Raw genomic sequence first — 22570 nt, 5'->3', positions numbered from 1 at the left:
CAAGCCGTACACATCATTCACATATCACATGGTGAAATAGCTGAGATTACCATGGCAACAAGAGTGGTCTTCAAGACAGAAGATCTCGGATTTAAAGAACCTTAAGGACCCGTGGTATCATCAGTCCTGATGTGCACAGTAGACCATATTCACATAATCTAAACCTTGACACAGAGGCTAAAACTGATCTGCCGGATGAACTGGGAGCTTAGCCTCCATTTATCAGACAACCCAGTGGTGGAGAGAAATTAGGCCACTGTCTCACAAAAGTACTAGGTGTGGCACTCCATTCAACTAATCCACCAAGCTCAGCAATCTGTTAAGTTATCTATAGAGCATGCCAATACCTAAAAAAATAATAAAATAATGGCGTTCTGGCCTCATCAACCTCTACTAATCACTTTGGAAATAGGTAGGTTTGAAGCTTCCTTTTAAAAATCAAGCAATTCTTAATGTTGGGGAGGTCTAATGATAACTTATTCCACCCTGGAGCCACTTGAAAGTAAAAAGGAATGACCTCCCACCCTGGATGTTTTCATTCTTGTTGTAGCTAGTAGACAAGCTGTAGTGGGTGCAGATTACAAGTTTGTACATGCCTGGTAATCAAATCAACAATTAAAGTATGAACTGTTCCTTAAATAGTTTTCGGACACATGCACAATGCCTTAAAACTGATTCTCATTTCAGCTGACAGCCAAAGATGTTGTGAGGGATGATGGGATACCGAAACAACACAGTAGATAAAGCACGCATCTTACACTATCTTCTGAATCATTGGAAGCCTACAAATGGCAACGTAGGGAGTTTTTTCCTCAATACCCTTTGATGGCCAAAACAGGACAAAAGGACACCTTACCGATTTGTGACCTACAACCCAACTTATCATCAAGGTACAACCTAAGATTTCTAACCAGATTCACAAGTGTTGGGGAATATCCAAGAGCTTCAGGAAAACGATCTTCAGTCCCAAATGGTCATCAACGCAGATCAAGATTTCTGTATCAAGTTTAAATTACAAAAATTAGGATTCATCCATCCTGCTATGGCTTCCATACAAGTTTCGAAGTTAGTTCCGGCCTTTCCAGAGTAGCCACACTTATAAATAATAATCTGAGTGTCTTCCGTGTATCTCATTGTCTATTAAGAAAGATAAGATAGGACAGGGGGCAAGTAGAAAGTAAATAATGTCAGGCTCAGCAAAGACCCTTATAGAACGCCACAATGAGACTTAGTGGTGCTGGACATATATGGCAGCTGCATTTTTTTGCTGACTCCATTCCTTTCAATAGGTCTCAATCCACTGCAAGGCCTTATTCTCAATGCCTATATCTGCGGTCCTTAAGCTGTGGTCCGTGGACTGTCAGGAGTTTGCAATGGTTCAGAGAAAGAATATCAACATGAATATATATAAAATATATACATTATATATATTAGCTTAATGTATACTGGTCCCTGTGTTTTTGTGTATTGATTAGAGTCTAGAGATGTTTTAGGCCTGGGTCCCCGATTCCAGTAGTGATTTCATAGGGGTTCAAAGAATAGGCTGGTCAAGGATCTATGGGTGATCCTGATCTAACTGAATTTCCCATCTCCACCACTTCCTTTAGAGATACTTTCTGGAAGTGCTGAAGCTTCAAATTACATACTTGGGAGACCATGAACATCCTTATTTAGTCAATTCCGCATGTCAGCTGTCTCATGCAGAATGGTCGTAGATATTCCTGAGGAAACTAATAAATCGCAGGGCCAGTGCACTACACATTCTCAGGCTAGCCGGTGTTGTCTTGAGCCATGCAGGGTCTGAAAACTCCTTTACTATATTCAAGATCTCATTGGTTTCATTTTTTGCCTTGATTATCCTGTTGGCATAATAAGAGGCTTTTACTTCATTGATTTTCTTTTTAGTATTGCGTAATGCCTTGCCATGTTTCTGTGCTACTTACAGATTAGCTCTTGTCCCCATGATCTTTCTCAAGACTAACAATTTTTCTTCACAACGTTAATTTCTTTACTGAACCTGCTTGCCGAAGGATTCCCTCTAAAGGACCTATTAAATTTTAGCAGGGATATGTTAGCAATGTTTTTTTTCAATCCAGATACTGACTTCATGTAGAGGAATAATACCGGACAGTGTTAGAACAAATTTTGACAAATTCCTAATTTAATATATTAGCCATAATTCCCACTGTTGTCGTGTAACATTGGTTAGGTAGGTTGCACATTTAGGTCTTTATGCTGTTCTTCCCAAATGGCAACACAGGGCTTAATCAGAAAACAATCAGTCCACCCCAACTGCAAGACTTCCACAATCACAAGTTGATAATGATGTGATCAAGACAATACGTGTAAGGCCCTCGAACAGTTGCTCTAGAACCAACAGATTCATCTGTGTTTGACCTCATGATCACAGGTTTAAATGCCAACAGTACCAATGAGTTAAGTGACATTAAACATCAATTATTCAGCACCAAGTTACCCTTTTGCATGAACGAGCTGTTTACAAATACATGTTATGTTGTCCAACAGACATCACTAAGATGACCTTTCAGTATAAAACGCCACATGGGACAGACCCATGAACTGGATGCTTTTTGGCACATTTCACCTCCAAAGTAATGGTCCAGTGAGTTAGACTCTTGCTGACGTGTGTCATCTGCAAACCAAAAATCGAAATCCAAGCAGGTCAAACTCATCATGCTATTCTTCGACAGCTGATACGAAGAGGACCATTAAGTTGAGTAATAGCAAAACCTGCCACGTATCAGATTGAAACAGCAATCCTGCAGTAAAATGTGCTTCATAACCAAACATCAAATGCCCTTGCCCCTCAAATTCTTGGACTTTATCTATTTTAGTTGTTCACACTCCCAAGACAGAGGTTTGGTGGCCAAAAAGGGCAGGTACTGTGCCCATCTGTAAGCGCCATTTTATCATTGTAAGCAAGACCACATTTAATGAAGAATCTATGAACTAGACAGCTCTCAAAGGTTTGAAGGGGGGAAAAAATTAGGGTTACATGAACCAAAAATAAAATCCCTTTAAATAAAGAAAAAATACATGCCATTCACGTAACAGCTAAATTAAACAAGGCAGTGAAAACAGTCCAAAAAGCAACAAACACAATGTCCATGGCTATAAAAGGCTTGTAAGGAAGTGGTTAAACAAAGAGAAAAGAAATACAAATAATAAGATATACTGAGAATTCACGAGTTTCTAATATCATAATCCATGATTACAATGTCCAGCCCCATGCGGTCAATGGAAGAAAAACACACATTTTACATGTATTCTAATGACTGGTGATTATATACACACCAAGCATTATTATGTGAGTATGTTGGGACTGTGCAAGCCCTATCCACATGAAATGGTAAACTTTAGAACTACTTTAATAAAATGCACTTGCCTGCTGAGCATGGCCCTAGGTAACAGACTGTTTATACTTAAACCAATATGGTACCTTGTGCTATATTTTCAGCTGCAATTGCAACAGGGGTAAATACAGGTGCATAATTTATTAATATTTAAAAAAGCCCATATCTAAAATGCTATGGAGTCTAATAGTTCATTGCACTAGTTTCTGCAGGATAGGGTTTTAAGTTGAGGATTCGTTCCCTGGTGTCTAATCCACTCTAAGCAAGCAGGTGAACAAAAATTAGCAAGAATTTGCCTGATCCTTGACATTAAGCGTAAAGGTCTACGTGACTATCAACATCACAAACAGAAAAGAAAATGTAACCCCGCCGCCCCTCCCCTTTCCCCCAAAACTCTCGAGCTCAAAAAAAAAAAGGGAGGCACTGAAAAACTACTTAAAAGAAATGATGACCTCTGATGGTTGCGCTAGTAAAACAGTCGATCTTGCAAACCAGTGAAGTTATTCCTCTGCAATGAAGTGCAAAATAAAGTCCATGCAACTTCAAATTTCGGCAGCAAGGTTTGACATTTTAAAAACCTTTTTATTAACAAAAAATATGCTAGCTTCTCCGAGACGCTTGCTTAGTTTCAAGGTTCTTCCTTCTGCATAATTATTTCGAAGTTCAAAGGGAGTCTGGAACATAACCTCTGAAAAAGATTCGACTTGTGGTTAAGATCCTGTTAAACTAAAACGACATGTTTGGCAAATTAGTGCGTATGCTTTTTTTTCTGCATGGAAAGGGCAGCGCTGGCGTATCTGTGATGCAAGTTCCGCTCATGCTTCAGCCTCATGTTTCTTTGTGTTTTTGGCTTTTATAAGTCCTACTTTTCCTGACAGAATCATGGGACCGCCGTCCTGTTGCTCCCTGTTGCTGCTTCACGGGAGAAGGGAGGGCTGGGGGCGGAGGAAACCGTGGCTCTTCATAATCCAGATTTGAGAATTTGGTGTGCTTGGGAGCGGGTGCAGTCTGTTCCCACTTCTGTGGTCGCCTCCAGCCGTCGTCATGCCAGGGTCTGTGATGGCGCTGATAGGGTGGATAGTCACGCTCGTTCTGCCTATCGTACCTGCTGTATTGAGAAGGCACCCTGGGGGAAGAGAGAGAACAGCATGTTAATGATCAAAATGACGACGGACTAAAGAAAGTCCATTTTTCGCACTTTGGCAATGTCTTCGCTCACTCCATCTTACGATTTATTCATCAAGTATATGTACTTAAATGAAGGCCTTGCTATATACACGGACGTCCTTTGCCTGTAAACTGAAAGTCCGTTAATTTCCAGATTCTTTCACCACATCACGATCTAAATTTACCACAACTACCCACCCACTGAAGGCCTAGTACAATTCCACTGTTTACATCAAGCAGAGACAGCGTTAGAAATAGAGTTGTAAATCAGCAAATACAAACCCACACATTCTTTTTCACTTAGAGTTAAACAGGCTGATGTGAAATTCTCAAACTTTACAACGCTCCTGCAAACTATGCCACTTAACAAGACAAAAACTATGATTTCCAGAAACCAAGCATACAAATAAGGCCACTGAACCCACAGTCAGGTAATTTTACATCTGCTCTCCAGATACATATACTTTTTTTCTAAAGTGGCATAAAAGGCAACAAGTCATTCAACAACATGCTTAAATATATCCGACGAAAATTTGGTAATTACTTTTTGCTTGGAATTCAACATTTGTGAGCTATTGCGCAATGTTGAAGGGGAATGATCCTGCTAGACTGTACAAGAACCCGGAGGAAAACAAACCCCCAGGGACAGAACTAACGGTTAAAATGTTTTAGTTTATACGATTTTAACAGTTAATGGAAATTGTTATACTGACTCAGTTCTTAGTCTATCTGATCCTAAATGAGAAGTTGTGTGATGAGGGACAACGCGGCTCATGAAGAGTAAGAGGATTTAATGAGTACAAGATATATGACCAGTCCGGGCAGCATCTCAGTAAAGCTGACCGTATAGGGTTGAAAAGTTTAGTGACTTCACATTCTACAAGCACAACTTACATTCTAGCACCAAAATAATACTACTACGCTATAAAATACCCCCCTCATCCCAATAATAATTCACTAGAATACCAAGGGATAAACACCACAAGACAACAAAAACACAAACTAATTGACCCCACAAACATTTAGGGCAATGCAAAAATATCATACATAATTCTTCAATTTCAAAGGTGGAGTTATTTGATGCATACTTCTTCTATGAGGCATCTGTTCTGGACCAGGTACCTGATTATTTTTCTTTGCCATTCCTTCGGCTCTACATCCTCATGCCTTGTAACATTCCTCACATTTCAGCTGTTACAATCATCTAATAAAACCGTAAACGTTCTGCAATCTTTTAGGCGCGGACATTTGGATGCAACTATTTTCACACCTGTCAACACCAGCATGCGCAAAATCACCCCGTTTCCACTCACACCCTCTTCTCCCTAACTAACCATACAAACCCTTTCTGTGCTTCATCTGAGTTTCACAATCATTATTGCACAATTTAGCCTTGTTTAGTCTCTGCACATTCCCTTTCTTCATCCTGCCAGGAACAGCTCCGGTATATGGTACGCAACCCTTCAATACAAAAATTGTGACACTCCTGCAATTGAGCGAGTGCGGCATTCTTCTGTAACTCAATACCATCTTCTTGATTTCATCTTTGCAATTTAGCTCACTTTCAATAGGAAGTTGTACATTTTTACCCAAGACTCAACTAAATCTTTTTACTAAAACATTTTCATGTAGATGACCTATCGCTGTCATTCAATGTTTCACCCCACCATGCACTAGGTACCCTTCAAACTCCTCTGGGACAAACTGCAGACCATTATCAATCATTATCTCTTCTGTGTATCCTTCCTCAGAGAACTCTGCAACTACCTGAGATTTCACTTCACTCACCAGGCCCACTACAAACACAAGCCAGGCATCCTCTCACAAACCACTTTACATCCCGATCCATACCTATCTGCGAAAGATCCACCCACACTTTTCCTTTCAAAGAAGACATTCCGCCATGTCTTTTATGTAACGCAGTGAACAACCTTTAACGCACTCTCTGTACACCACTCTCATGTTCCCTAGTCTCAGAATTTCATTCAAGCACAACTCAGACCCTACTAATTTGTATTTTTTAATCAACAAAATTGGACACTTGTAACACTGCTCAACCTTTGGTTCAGTGTAAATAAGGAAATCCTCAGAGAAGTCAATGTATAGATGGAATTGCGGTATATTTGTTTCATCCGCCCCACATTGACATTCACGCAGTTATCATAGGGTTATTCCTATTTGTGTGTACTGCTTGCCTTATCCAGAGGCACCTCCAGTCTCGAGTGCAGTGTCCAGAGACAAAAAGGATTTTCCCACAAAAATGTTAAAAATGAAAAAATATGCCAAAATAAGTTTATTGCGAGGCAAATTTCCATCAATTAAAAAGGTTTACATATACTAAGTTGTGGCCGAGTTACTGGGCCATGCGTTATTGTAAAAAGAAGGTTGTCGACATGTTTCAGCTCTTTGGGCCTAAAGGTCTGTAGAGCTTTCGTCAGGACTTACAAGATACACAGAATAAACAAATTTAACACGTATAATACTACTCACACAACTTGTGCGGTAATCCCTTTCTCATAATTATATGAGAAGTGTGCTCTTCACGATCTATGGAAGAATGTAAATTGAAACGTTTTAGCTAGTAACATTGGCTTTTTGAATATTATTGTTTCTTGTGGGTTTAATGCAGAATCACAGGTAATAATTTTATTAACACTGGGATTACTCAAGCAGGAAGGAAAATAGGGAAGCTATCAGTACATCTAAGTTGAATAAGAATGGGCGCTATGTAATCACATTGATCAATGTTACTAGCTAAAACGTTTCAATTTACATTCTTCCATAGATCGTGAAGAGCACACTTCTCATATAATTATGAGAAAGGGATTACCGCACAAGTTGTGTGAGTAGTATTATACGTGTTAAATTTGTTTATTCTGTGTATCTTGTAAGTCCTGACGAAAGCTCTACAGACCTTTAGGCCCAAAGAGCTGAAACATGTCGACAACCTCCTTTTTACAATACCGCATGGCCCAGTAACTCGGCCACAACTTAGTATATGTAAACCTTTTTAATTGATGGAAATTTGCCTCGCAATAAACTTATTTTGGCATATTTTTTCATTTTTAACATTTTTTGTGGGAAAATCCTTTTTGTCTCTGGACACTGCACTCGAGACTGGAGGTGCCTCTGGATGAGGCAAGCAGTACACACAAATAGGAATAACCCTATGATAACTGCGTGAATGTCAATGTGGGGCGGATGAAACAAATATACCGCAATTCCATCTATACATTGACTTCTCTGAGGGTTTCCTTATTTACACTGAACCGAAGGTTGAGCAGTGTTACAAGTGTCCAATTTTGTTGATTAAAAAATACATTACTTTGGGGAAAGAAACGGACACACAAAATCCTCATCCCTCCCTGTTGATTAAATGCCTACTAATTTGTAATCAGTCAAACTAGTATCTTCAAAACTAAACTTGTTGTCCAACTCCTTGGTAACAAATCCATCATCCGGAAAAGTACTTCACACCTTACCAGAGTTTCTTTCCACTCATCTTCCGATACTGTGTTTAAACAGATTTGCTCTACCTCCGTCACCAACCAATCTTCTTTACTATTTTCCTCAAGTATTAATAATCAAGAAAGACAATCAGCATCCACACTTGTGGTGCCAGAGACATACTTGATGACAAACATTCCTGCAACCTATAGATTCAGTTCGCTATTCTGGGTGTAGGTTGGCCAGTTCCTTTCATGGTGGACAAATTTACCAAGAGCTTATGATCGGCCCCCAACTCTAACTCTGTACCCCATATATAATTCTTAAAGTGTTGGTAACCTCACAACAGACTAAAGTAATTTTTAATGGTGAAATAACATGCTTCAGCAACTCTCATCGTCCTGGAAGCTACCACTCTTTCCAGGCCCCTAGATGATTTGTATTAGCACAGCACCTAAGCCATGTATACAAGTATCAATAACAGATGATCTCTGGGATAAAATGGGTTCATGTCAACTACATTCACAATGCACCTTTTTACGTCTTCAAAAGCGTTTTTGACACTCAAGTGACTGCTTCAATTTTTGCCCTATTTTCATTAATACTCTCATAGGTTGAGCTCTAGCTGAACAATTATCTACAAGTTTAGCATAATACTGCGCCAACCCTACAAAGGATTGAAGCAGATCCTTCTCCTCGGGACGCAGAGTATTCTCAATGGGATCCATCAATATGGGCCCTATACCTCTGCAGACAAAGTATGTCCGAAATACCCCACCTGCCAGACTGCAAATTTGTATTTTTCGACTTCCTCCATAGTTACATCCAATATATCAAGTAATTTCCTCAATAACTCATCATGGCTTCCTCTGTCTCATCCCCAAACTAGGACGACATCCTGGAAGATTCTTACTCATGGTAAGTCTCATTTTTGGCATGTTGCAAAAAAGCTGAAGCGGTAGCTAATCCAAATGTCATTTAGTCAGGATGACATAATATTTGATGGTATGTGCTTAACTAATCTTAGATTGAATTATGTTGTCCTCCCTTCAATCTAGCTAACAAATCATTTATATCTGGTAAGGGATGGTGATAAACCCCTAGGAAGGATCAGGAAGTGCCTTGATCTTGGAGATCCCATCAACCTAGTTGATGGGATCTCCAAGATCAAGGCACTTCCTGATCTTACTATAGACCTTGCGAGGTAGGACTATAAGGCGCACCCTGGCCCCTGATGGCTCTATTATATTGTTCTCACACAATCTGCTGAAATCTTCTTTCAAAAGACCTACTAAGTCCATCTGACAAATATGTACCTTGTGATTGGTCAGTGTGGTCCCCTCATTAAGAATGAGCTTATGGGTAAATATTTTTAAAACACTCCAAACCATCTCCAAATATGTTAGGAAACTCAGTAACTATTTATGTATTTTAACTTGGGGTATTGTATTGCTCCTTTTTGTTGAGATCCAATACAATTCCCTATGCTCGTTGAGCTCACCATCCCAATAAGGCTCTTCTTTTTTCTACTACATAAATTCTTCTGGTGGCACATCTATTCTTAAAAGATATCAACGTTTGGAAATATCAGATTACAGGTAAGTTCTCCCTGCAATACCCTTCTGGCTCCACATCAGTTTCTAGTTTAGTCCACCACTCATTTAACACTTTGGCAGTCGAAATGACTCAATCACAGAATATTTTCTGATGTCAGATGCATCTCTCTCATATAACACAAGCACCTCAGCATCGTCATCTGAATCAGATTCCTTTCCCAATGAATACTTGAAATTGGGCTGATCCAGGTTTAGCTGCTACTCGTCGCCACTGAAAAGTTGTGTGATGAGGGACAATATAGCTCATGAGGTGTTGAAGAAAGAGGATTTATTAGAGTACACAATCAACAAGGAACCCGAGCAGCATCTCAGTACAACTGCCTGAACAGGGTTGCTAAGTTTCATAACATCACATTCTACATTCCGGCACCAAAGAACAATATGACTAGTCTATAAAATACAACATGAACTTCTTGTATTCTCAGGACTTCATTGCTTGAGTGTTGTATTCCATGATCCAGCATAGGCTTCACCTTGTTGACTGTTGATGGGTTGCCGGGCTGCACTGTTGCTGGGTTCTGGGGATTCAAATTGGACTGAGAGCTGTTGGGGCTGGATGTGTCTTCACTACGCTCTCCTGTGTAGTTTACCTACAATAAATCTCTAGGGAACTCATCCCTGACTATGAGTGGTTTACTACAATTTTTGGCGACGAGGACGAATGTGCGATCCATCTAATGGTGATTTGCACACCACTGTTATTCAAGTCATTATTTTACTATACTAGCGGATTATCACACGGCGATTTGCACACCATCTTACACATTTCATTGTGTTGAAGTACATTTTATTGCTCTTCTTGTACAAACATCAAATTCTATAGTATGTTTGGTTTATGATTCATAATCTGTGTTTCTTGTCAGCTAATTGTATTGCATTTTTATTTGACTTATGTTTTCTTTCCTTTTCCTACCACTCTTTTTTCTCTCTCCTTTTATTTCATCTGCTAAATGATGCAATCTGTTACTCCTCCTCCCTCATTCTTGGAATCTTCGGGAGAACCTCCAGTTCGATGAGAAATATGGTTTGACGCTTTTCAAACATATCTGGGAGCAATTGGTGCATCAAGATTTAGCAGTAAATGCAAGAAATGCTTACTTCTCCATTCCCTTGGATTTGAAGGTTGTTCTATTTACAACCATCTTCCTGAAATTGTTCATCTACCAAAGGCTGTTGTAGGCGATTATCAAGACACTATTTTAAAACTTAAGACAAGGTTCGACAAACAACCAAGTCTGATAGTTCTTCGTAATACATTTTTTAAAGACAACAATGTGAAAATGAAGATGTAGACTCCTACATTTCTACATTACATAGACGTGCTGCGGTTGGTCAGTTCGATGTCTTCACAGACCAATTGATCCGTGACCAGTTTGTAGGTCATTGCAGAGATAAACCGATTCGCCAGAAGCTTCTTTCTCTTGCTAATCCTTCTCTCGATGAAACAGTCAATATAGCCAAAGGTATTGAAACTTCACAAGAAACCCTTAAAGGTGTTGGAAGAGAAGTCTACGGATCCTGTCAATGTAGTTTTCACTAATTCCATGGGAAAGGCTAATGACTCTAAATCATTTTCTTCTTCTACCCAAGGCAATGCGCTACACCAGTGGTTCCCAAATTTTTTCGACCTGTGGCTCCCTTGAGCTAATTAGCAGTTGGCCATGGCTCCCCATTATGAGCGTCTTGATATACGCATATCGTTTATCACAATGTGGCAAATCAACTAAAGTATTTAGAAACATAATAGTAACTCTTGCAAATGAGCAAGAGGGGACAGATACAGTAGGAATCGAGACGGACAACCAGAACTCTATTTTTATTACTTATTAATATGGTCGTTCAGGCTCAAAAAACATGAAGATGGTTCAGTGGGCCCAAACCAGTCAGAATCAGCACCTTGCTTGGCAACGGTGCAAAAGGTGGGTAAAATCACTGTGTTCCTGCTACTCTCTCTGAACCTTGGATATGTTAGCCATCTCCGTGATTTAGTTTACTATCGCTGATTCAAACGTAAACTTTACCCATTCTAAGGAGAAGTGCACCCCCATCCCAACCACTTGAAGTGAGTGGCTCAGTGAGCTTTGGTCATTTTGTCGTGCACCTCCCAAAGACTCAATGGACGCAGCACAAATGGGAGTCTGGGCTGGGGGGCGCTTTTCTTATGGCTTCGATGTCCCACCCAAGCCCTCCTTTTCAGATACTACACACAGCAATAAACGCCCATTCACAAAGCCAAAATAGCTCCATAAAAACTACACAATGGAAATATCACATTTTCAACCAGCTGCAACTGCCAGGGTCGAAAACTGCCCTTTGAGAATAATGACAAAAGTCCTGCCAATGAGGAAAGGTGATTGCAAAAAATATGTATATATGTTTTTGTAAACTACAGATGAGAACTGAATGCGTACTATAACCATCGTGGAGGTGAGGCACATTGTAGAAGCAGCTTGCTAATTTTACAAGCTTGTCAAAAAAGATGTATAACTGGGAAAGTCATAAAAGGCTAATTTTACAAGAAATCATTAGCTGGAGCCTGCGTTTGTGAATCGAGGTCGTAATTGAATGAAGATGCATGTGTGCATGTATGTTATTGGGCTAGAATGCACCTTCAAAAATATGCAGCTACATTATCATTCTTTGTCTTTATTTTGGCTGATGCTGCACACAGTCAGCAAAAAATGTTTTTTGCCAATGATTTAGAGACTCGCCAAAAGACATTGTAAAGCCAATAGGCCCCAAAGGTGAGACCTGTTGTCTTTGGCAATGGTTATTTAAATAGTTGTCCCATGTTGTGCACGCAGCAAAGAGTTTTGTGTAACCACAAGGTACAATACATTGTACAAGGCTCGATTTTCTGTTCTAAAACGTGCCCATTTTAGTGTTCTAAGAATTTTTGCAGGAATTTCCTCGTGGTTACTTTGCTCTCTTGGGAGGGGCGGTGGGCTGCTGGCTCCATTTCAGTCTCACTGGGCACCGTTGACAGCCCCTCCCCCTGCGCCGCGGGCGGCTGGGTGTTAAATAAGATTCACTGGCTGCCTTGAAGCTGACCAATTCATTTGTTAATTGCGCATATTTACACAAGTACACTAGAAGCTTCCTCAGCACAGCCACAGGCTATCTTTCACACATCGTGTGCCGCGGCGCCCCTGGCTACTCCTAACGGCGCACTGGGGTGCCGCGTCGCACAGTTTGGGAACCACTGCGCTACACAGAGGTGTTATCGTTGCGGGAATCCTCCTCACATGAAAGGAGCAAAGTGTCCCGGAGCTAATGTAACTTGTAATTATTGCAAAACGATAGGACACTTTGCAAAGGTCTGCATGAAACGGAAATATCCAAGAAAGTCTGTTGCCTGTGTTTTGGAGTCAGATCAAGAATCTGATACTGAAGTGGTTTCTGTTGTTTCTCTCCCACATGAATCTGTGTCCTGTATTGATGAGTCATGCGAATGTGTGGATCCTATCTTTGAAATTATCATGGGTGATAAACCACTTAATCTTCTTGTCGACCCATGTGCAAAAATCACAATGGTTACTCATTAATTATTCTTTAAAACATGGGGAGAAAGACCACTTCAACCCGCTGATAGATCTCCAGTCTCGTATGAGGGACGGAAGATTGATCTTCTCGGTATTTTGAAGACTGACACTTATTTTTCTGTTTTTAAAAATAAGATAAAGTCTAAAGGGGCTGAACATTTTAGGATGGTATCATCAGGGTTTGTTCAAGATGATCCTTAGACCCGGGACATCTGAACAATTTCTCATTGTTTCCGATCAACATTTGTGTCAGTGGAGTGAACGCTTTCCATCTGTCTTTGGAAGAGGGTTAGGAACCATTAAGGGATTCAAGCATAGAATTGTTGTTAAAGATGAAGCCTTTCAGAATAAACATAAGTTGAGAGGGGAATCTTTCAGTGTGAGACTAGAAAGAGAGCTCAAGTCCTTGTGCGACCAAGGGATTGTCAACCCCGCTGAATCGCCACCGTGGCATTCACCCTTGGTCGTCACGTGCAAGAAATGTGGCAAACTGCGCGTCTGTGTGGACTTGAGATCTCCCAATAAGGAGATCTGGGTCAACAATCACCCCCTACTGAAAATATGCGACCTGTTTGCAAGCGTTAGGGGGTCCAGATACTTTTCCAAGCTGGATATATTCATCACTTATCATCAGATTGAACTGGAACATGCATCATACTCCCTTCACAGCTTTTGTGTCACCTTTAGGCACTTTTTAATACAGACGGATGCCCTTCAGGCTTGCCTCTGCAGCATCAGTTTTTCAACGTGTCATGCAAAGTGTGTTGGGTGGGATTAGTGGTGTCCTTGTGTTTCAGGATGATGTGTTGATTCACTCCAAAGACATACTGACACATAATTCCTTGCTTGAAAAAGTTCTGGGAATTTTCAATGATCATGGGGTGGTTGTCAAACCAGAAAAATGCATGTTTCTCACTGAAGATATAGAGTATCTTGGTCACCTGATCTCCAGTGAGGGGATCAAACCCAGGCAAGGACTGTTGGATGCAATCACCCAGGCGCCGGCTCCATCTGACAAGAGTGGTTCAAGTCTCTACTTGGTCTTCTGGAGATTTATTCAGTTTGTTCCCAATTATGCCACTCTTGTACGGCCCATCAGTTCTCTTCTTTACAAGGGTTTGGTGTTCGAATGGTCTGATGAATGTGAGTCTGCCTTGCAATGTGTTAAGAGCTCCCTTTCTACCAGTGGTGCACTTAAACCTTTCGACCCGGAGTAATCTTCTTGTATAACTGTTGATGCGAGTCAAGTGGGGTTGGGGGCAGTGTTGACTCAAAATACTTCAAGAGGTGAAAACACAGTCTCATTCGCATCCCTGGTTTTGAGAAATGGGGAACTTCAGTACTCAAGGAGCTTTTATCTTGTTTGTGGGCCATTGAAAAGTTTCGACCCTATATTTAGGGTAGGCGTTTCTTATAGAAAGCTAATCATAAACCTCTCATTTACATTCTTGAGGCTGGTACCAGGAAATGCTGCTCACCTAGGATTCTATGAATGGTAGCTCACCTTATGCAGTACCAATTTGATGTAGTTCATGTTTTGGGTGGCAGGAATCTCAGAGCAGATTATCCATCACGTTATCCCATTGATAATAACAAGGAAAGTAGGGTTCCTTCCGATGTTGGGGAGGAAGATTATGATGAATGCCTGGTAGCCTCACTTGATTTACCGGAGCGTGGGCTTCATTCTGTAGACAGTTGGATTAAAGCTCTTACTGATGATGAGACCTTACAACGAGTATGTGGGTTTGTTAAATCAGGATGGCCTAGAGAGATTTCCCTTCCTCATTGCATACAGCTTTTCTGGAAGGTGGAATCCGAGATTTCACTGGAAGACAGTGTATTATTACGAGGTGATAAGCTGATTGACCCTTAGAGTCTCAGAAGGAAAATGCTACTTACCAGTATGCATCTGTTCTTGGCATTTAGAGCTGCAGAGTCTCACACTGTGCATTAGATCGCCACCTAGTGTTGGGCTCGAAGGATTGCATGTTGTCGTCGTCTTGGAAGAAGTCTTTGTAGTCACGAGATAGGTGACACCTCCCTTGGACGATAGTGCGCCTGGGCATAGACTCCATCCTTACATTGATTTTCGCCATGATGGGAAATGACGGAGTTAGCAGAAATAGAAAAAGGGATGTCTGTGTGTGTATCTAATTAAGATAGAACTGGAACAGATGCAGGCCCCGGGTTGGCATGTGAGACTCTGCAGCTCCATATGCCAAGAACAGATGCATACTGGTAAGTAGCATTTTCTGTTCAAGGCATACGAGCTGCAGATCTCACACTGTGCATCGATTGTACAGCAGTGTCTCCCCTAGCGGTGGTCACCTGTATCTGTTGCAGTAGTTTGAAAGAGTTTTGAGGACAGCTTGGCCTACTGCAGCTTGCTGCTTGGCTTGCACATCAACACAGTAGTGTTTAGTGAAGGTGTGTGTTGTAGACCATGTTGCTGCTTTGCAGATGTCTTCTAGGGGAATGTTCCCTAAGAAAGCCATGGAGGGTCCTAGTTTGCGTGTGGAGTGCGCTCTAGGAGGAACTGTTAATGTACGTTTTGCTTTGTGATAGCATATTTGTATACATTTTACAATCCACCTTGCAATTCCATCTTTAGAGATGGGGTTGCCTTTATGTGGTGGAGAGAAAGCTACAAACAGTTGCTTTGTTTTACAGAAGGATTTGGTCCTATCAATGTAATAGAGAAGAGCTCTTTTTACATCTAGTGTGTGTAGAGCTCTTTTTGCTACAGTGTCTGGGTTTTGAAAAAACACTGGCAACTCTATTGATTGATTTAGATGAAAAGGATTATTTACTTTAGGAAGGAATTTGGGATTAGTCTGTAGCACGACCTTGTTACGGTGTAATTGTAAAAATGGTTCTTGTATAGTGAAAGCTTGAATCTCACTAACTCTCCTAAGAGAGGTAATAGCAATAAGGAAAGCCGTTTTCCATGTAAGGAATTGCAGTTCACACTTCTGTAAAGGTTCAAAGGGGCGGCCCCATGAGCCTGGTAAGAACAATGTTTAGGTTCAACACTGGAGAGGGTGGTAACCTTGAGGGAATGATTCGTAAGCTTTCATTGCAGGTACTCTAAATAACGACATATGTTGTCTATTTTGTAAATATGCTGCAATTGCTGCAAGATGTAAACGTATAGATGAATATGCTAGATTACATCTTTGTAAATGGAGAAGGTAACAGATGATATTCTGGATGGAAGCATCTAAAGGACTAATTTGATTATTAGTGCAGTAAATGGCAAATATCTTCCATTTTGCAGCATAGCAAGCTCTAGTAGTAGGTCTTCTGGCTTCTTTAATGATATTCATACAGTCTAGTGGCAGGTTAATGTACTCTAAGACTTCAGGAGCCAGATCGCCAGATTCAGTTGACTTGGATCTGGATGTCTGATTTCTCCATGGTTCTGCGTTAGCATGGATGGTGTCAGACACAGTCTTTGGTGTGGAACTAGAGAGTTCTAGCAGTGTGGTGAACCATGGTTGGCGTGCCCATGTGGGAGCTACCAGGATCAATTTGAGAGATTGTGGTCTCAGCTTGCGTACTACTAGTGGTATTAGTGGGATTGACGGAAAAGCGTACGCAAATCTGCCTGACCAGTTCATCCATATCGCATTGCTCTTGGACAGCGGGTGTGGAAACCTGGCGGCGAAGGTTGGGCATTTTGCGTTTTCGTGTGTGGCAAACAGATCTATGTCTGGAGGACCCCACTTGTGAAAGAATGGTAGAAGAACTTGCAGATGTAGTTCCCATTTGTGAATCTGTTGTGTCTGTTGACTTAACAGATCTGCTATCTGATTGTGAACTCCTGGAAGGTGTTCTGCAAGCAGATATATCTTTTGTGGAATGGCCCATCTCCAAATGTTCTGTGCGAGCTGGGACAGTTGCAGGGAATGTGTGCCTCCTTGTTTTTGAATATAGTACATGGCTGTGATGTTGTCCGTCCGGATCAAGACAGCTTTGTTCTGTACATGTACTTGGAAGGATTTTAGAGCTAGGAATATTGCTAGCAGCTCTAGGTGATTCATGTGAAGCACTTTGTGTTGAGGGGTCCATTTTCCCTGAGTTGTATGGTGGAGCAGATGGCCTCCCCATCCTGTGAGGGATGCGTCTGTTGTCAGTACTATCTGTGGCACAGGTTCGAGGAACGGCCGCCCTCTGGACAAGTTTTTGGGGTTCCACCACTGCAGAGAGCGATGTGTGCGGCTGTCCACCAACACCAGGTCTGTAAGTTGTTCTTGAGCCTGATTCCACTGATGTGCTAGACAATCCTGCTATGGGCGCATTTGCAGTCTTGCATATGGTACAATAAAAATGCAAGATGCCATCATGCCTATTAGTTGCATGAACACTCTGGCTGGGGGAGAGTGTTTGTTTTGAAACTTTGTGACAAAGGCTTGAATGCTCTGTCTCCTGGCTGGACTGGGATAAGCTAGAGCTGTATCTGTGTTTTTGGTAGCCCCTAGGTATTGATGTACATGAGAGGGCTGGAGATGTGACTTGGTGTAGTTGATTGTAAACGCCAAGTATTGCAGTGTTTGAATTGTTTGACATGTGTGTTGGACACACTGATTGAATGACTTGGCTTTTATGAGCCAATCGTCTAAGTATGGGAAGACCTGGATATATGGTCTTCTGCCATGGGCTGCTACTACTGCTAAGAACTTTGTAAACACTTGTGGTGCAGTTGTGACCCCCAAATGGAAGGACTTTGAACGGATAGTGTTGTCCTAGTATAAACCTGAGATACTTCCTGTGAGAAGGATGTATGGGAATGTGGAAGTAGGCGTCCTTGAGGTCTAGTGTGGTTAGGAAATCGCCTTGTTGCAACAATGGGAGCACTTGTTGTAAAGTGATCATGTGAAAATGATCTGAGTGTATATACAGATTGAGAGGCCTTAGGTCTAGAATTGGTCTTAGTGTTCCATCCTTTTTGGGTATTAGCAAATAGAGTGAGTAAACCCTGTTCCTTGATGTTGCAACGGAACTAGCTCTATTGCATCTTTTTGCAGCAATGAGAGAACCTCTTGTTGGAGCAGCGTTAGATGTTCTGTGGACATTGGACGCTGTCTGGGTGGTATATGTGGCGGGGTAGCTGTAAGCTCTAGGCAGTAACCATACTAGATAATTTGTCTTACCCACTTGTCTGTTGTGATGGAATTCCAGACAGGTAGGAACTGTGTTAGTCTGCCCGCTACAGGAGTGGAATGCTGTTGGGGAAGCAGAAGGAAGTCATTGTTTTGTGTTGAGACAGGTTCGATTATTGTTATTTCCTCAACCTCTTCCCTTGTTGTTGTTGCCTCTGTAGCCTCCTCTAAAGTATCCTCTATTGGAGGATGTTTGTGTATTTGTTTTAAAGGAAGCTGAATGGTCTGTTCCAGCTTGTTTGGAGCCTCCTCTGTAGAAGGAGCGAGGAAAGGAGCCACATGCTTGGGTGGACCGCAGACCTCCCATAGACTTCGCTGTGTCAGTGTCCTTCATTTTTTCAAGTGCTGTGTCTATCTCTGGACCAAACAATTATTGTTGGTTGAATGGTTGATTTAAGCACTTCTTGCTTAAATCCTGAAATGCATAGCCATGCGTGACGTCTAAGGAGGACACTGGTATTTATTGCTCTGGATGCAGTGTCTGCCACATTAAGTGCACATTTAATGGAGGCATTTGATATAACACAGCTTTCCAATCTTTTGGTGACACACCCTTTAGACAATCTCCATCTTGCGACACGGAAATGCGAGCGAGCGCAGCCCGAACCAGTTAAGGGGGGCTCGCAAAAATTTGACAAAAATAGTGGGCACATGGTGCATTTTCAAGCAAATTTGAGAAAGCAGGAAGGTTAATAAAGCAATTGTGAATCTGTTTTAACAAAGACAGTGACTGGCAAAACTGGGTGTAAGCAAGGTTAAGTTTGTGCCTGAAACAAGAATATAATGATTCACACATTGACACGTGCCTCAGTCATTTACGGCACAAAAAGGGCGGGTGAACATTTCAAAATTCCCTTCTTTCACTTTGCTTTTCCAAATTGCTCTTTTGTCATGTTGTGTTGTTGGTTATTACATTTTTACTCAACTTTTCTCATTCTTTTGGGGATTTTGATTGTGTTGCATTTTGAATTTATTCTTGTTTTGGTACTGCTTAAATACACTGCCCTAAATTAAGCCTGTCTGCTCTGCGCCATTGAGGCAGGTTCATGTTTGCTAGTCACTCACCCCAAATATTCAATTTTTTGCAATATGTATATATGCACACATACATGCAAAATAAGATGTGAACATTTTAAGCCTATACATAGATTTACCTTTGCAGATTTATATGTGGCTCCAATGTGCAACCCCGCCCCCCCTTAAAATTTACATCTAGAGACACCTCTGATAAATACTGATAAAATGAGCAAATCTAAATATGGATAAACATGTGGGAATGTAGATAACCTCTCTACCAGGAGACCAATTGTAATACATTGCAGCTCTTTTGTCTGTGCCGGAGTCTTAGAGCCTTGAGATGCTGTTGTGTGCGGTTTGTGCAACTGCTTCAGAAGAAAACCCAATTTCGCTAAGTGTACAAACAAAGGTGCACTGCTTGCACCAGTGGACACTCAGCAGAACAGGCGCCTGTCCAGGGTTATACAACCCCGGTGTCACATTCTGGGGGGGCCCCATGCTGGCATCCTATTTCCCAAGTGCTTCGCTTTTACACGAGTCACCCTCCTTCAAGGGGCTCCATTCCTTGTTTCTGATCGCGTTTATCAGAAATGAAAACCTGCTTTTTTCCCCTCAGAGTCTGATCCATTGAGCCGGTCACACTGGCCCTTTTAAAGTACAGAAATATGGTTTTGAGGCAGTTTAGTGTTTACATTTAATAAGTAATAACATTAATAACCCATTCTATGTGTCACTCGTTTCGTAAGTTATACTCTTTCGTATTACCATGAATACTAGCCCTTATGATTACTTATCTTATTGGTACTCATATTAAATGCTATAATTCGAACCTGTGATTTACCGGTCCATGCAGATTTCCACAGCGGGCCACTAACCCACTGAGTTGTCTTGCCAGCACCAAGACAAAGCCTAGCAAATATCGGGAAGAAACAGCTTCGGGGGGTTACCTTCAGCTCAGACGCCTGCCATCAAAAGGTGGAACAAATCAAGAGGAAAAACAACTACACCTCCTACATTGGCGCCATATTAGTTCAGGCCTGGTACAATTTAATGGCAAAAGTTTTTAAAATTCGAAATTTGCCTTGCCGAGCACCTGGGAAGGGGGCTGCAGAGACGGCTCCGTGGACTGCAGATACGACGTTCAACGCGCATCGCAAAGGGAAACAAAGCCCAGCTCACCTGACACCTCTCCGTCATCGTCACGCGACACACCCACACTTGGGAGGCGACACAGTGCTGTGTTGCGCCACAAATTTTGGAAAGCTCTGTGAAATAAGCTTACCCTCTTGTATGAGGTCATTTGCTTGTGCCTTATATTGGTCAGGTAGATGCAATAGCTTTTCTAACTGATCATAGTGAGCCCTGTCGTATCTTGCGAGGAGGGCCTGTGTGTTAGTGATGCGCCATGTATTGCTAGCTTGGGCAGCTATTCTTTTCCCTGAAGCGTCTATGATCTTTGATTCTTTGTCAGGGGTGGTGCTTCACCTGATCTTTGGGAATTTGCTCTTTTCTTAGCGTTTGAAACTGCTAGGAAGTCTAAGGGTAGCTGTCGTTTAATGTAGGCAGGGTCCCCAGGTGCCGCTCTGTACTTTTTCTCTAACCTTGGGTTTATGATTCTAGCTCGAACAGGATCTTTAAACACTTCTGGTGCATTCTTAATGACTCCTTTAATCATTGGCATTATTTGCACAGATTTTTGGGAGTGTTCAAAAGTGTCCAATAACCAATCTTCCTCTGCCTCATCTGAATGCATGGTGACATTGTGATAGATGGCAGCCCTATTAATTAAGTGTCCAAACCCAATATTGTCTTCTGGAGAAGAAGGCTTAGATGGATATGCATGTGGGTCAGGAATATCTAGTACATCCTGTGGGTTTGGATACTCCTAGTCTGGTGAACCTGTTGGGTAGGGAAAAGGGTCATCTGGGTCTCTCCCTCCCCCCATGCTATCAACATCCTGAGGAGGTGTATGTGGTGGAGAATGAGGAGGAGAATTTTGAGGTGAAATGTTTAAAGGAGAAGGAGATGCAGGAGAAGAAAGGTGCATAGGAGATGTGTCAGAGTCCTCCTTCTTGACAGGCACTGGAGGTGTAGGTGCTGTATCTGACTTCCTCTTCCTGTGTGGTGTAGTGGAAACATGTCCTGTTTCTGAATCAATGTAGTTCCTTTTTTGTAAAGGATCTGGTTGGAAAAGCTCTTCTTGAGGCACTGCTTTCGGTGCCGATTTTTTTAGTTCCGAACCGGTTTGTTGCTTGTCTTTAGCCTTAGGAGCTGATGTGGAGTCCTTTGGCGTAGATTTCGGCATTGAAGATATTGTCTTTGGAGCTGAAGCCTATTTCGTGGACTTGGAAGCATCGGAAGCAGGCTTTGTCTGTTTCGGTATCAAGGGTATCGGCTTCGGAGTGGAAGCTGTTTTCGGGGCATCGGAAACAAGCTTTGGTGTTTTCTGAGCCATTTTGTCTCTCGGAGTCAACGATTTCGGAGTGGGTTTCAGAACCAGGACTTTTTTGTTTCGGTGCCGAGGTAGCAGGTGGTATCTGCACATGCGGTTTGCTCGGTATGGAGCTACTGGAAGGCTTCATTATTTTCTTCAGAGCCAGGCTCAATGGCGAGGCTTTCTAAGTGTTTTTTCGGTCTCGACTAGGCCCCGCAGGCCGAGTGTTGACCTTTGCCTTCGATTTTGGTGTTTGGGTTGGGGTAGGGGCAGTGGTACTCACACTTTGACCCGAAGGTATGGAGTCATCTGCCTCGAATACGATCTGGAGATCATCGGAATCTTCTTCTGGGGCGCATGGACCTTCGTTGAAGATATCCACCAGTTCCAGAGCTGATCTCTGCATATCGCGTCGACGGGCCCTCCGATCTCGAATGGTCTTTTTCGATCGAAAGAATGCACAGGCTGTGCAGCTGGATTTGTCGTGTTCTGGCGATAAGCACAGGTTACAAACCTTGTGATGGTCACTGTGTGGAAATTTTGCTCCACACTCGAGGCATCTTTTGAATGGTGTCCTTTCCATGAGGTGTAGGCCTCAAGGCGTGGGTAGGCCCAACGGTCCGCATCAACGACCGGAAGAGAGCTGATGAAGTCGAGTCAATGTTATTCGGAATCTAAGGTTATCTAAGGATGGAGTCGATGACCATGCGCACTATCGTCCAAGGGAGGAGTCACCTATCTCGTGACTTCTTCCAAGATAACAACAACATGCAATCATCCAAGCCCAACACCAGGTGGCGATCTAATCACA

At 42.0% G+C, this 22570-nt stretch overlaps 1 protein-coding gene across 4 annotated transcripts in view; it reads right to left on the bottom strand.

Annotated features, from left to right (window-relative positions):
* Window positions 1-2143: 2143 nt before the first annotated feature.
* Window positions 2144-22570, bottom strand: part of DUSP11 (dual specificity phosphatase 11) — a 132305-nt gene continuing 111878 nt past the window's right edge. For 3 of the 4 annotated variants that reach the window (XM_078666728.1, XM_078666730.1, XM_078666727.1), the window contains one exon: window positions 2144-4500. In XM_078666728.1, coding sequence (XP_078522854.1) covers window positions 4203-4500 — 298 coding nt within the window. In that variant the 3' untranslated portion in view covers window positions 2144-4202. The remainder of the gene's footprint in view (window positions 4501-22570) is intronic. The other variant, XM_078666729.1, reaches the window with a different exon arrangement.

The sequence above is a fragment of the Lissotriton helveticus genome, chromosome 11 (assembly GCF_964261635.1).
Source record: "Lissotriton helveticus chromosome 11, aLisHel1.1, whole genome shotgun sequence".
NCBI lineage: Eukaryota > Metazoa > Chordata > Amphibia > Caudata > Salamandridae > Lissotriton > Lissotriton helveticus.
The sequence above is the reverse complement of the archived record's forward strand: the minus strand, read 5'-3'. Positions and strand labels throughout refer to the sequence as shown.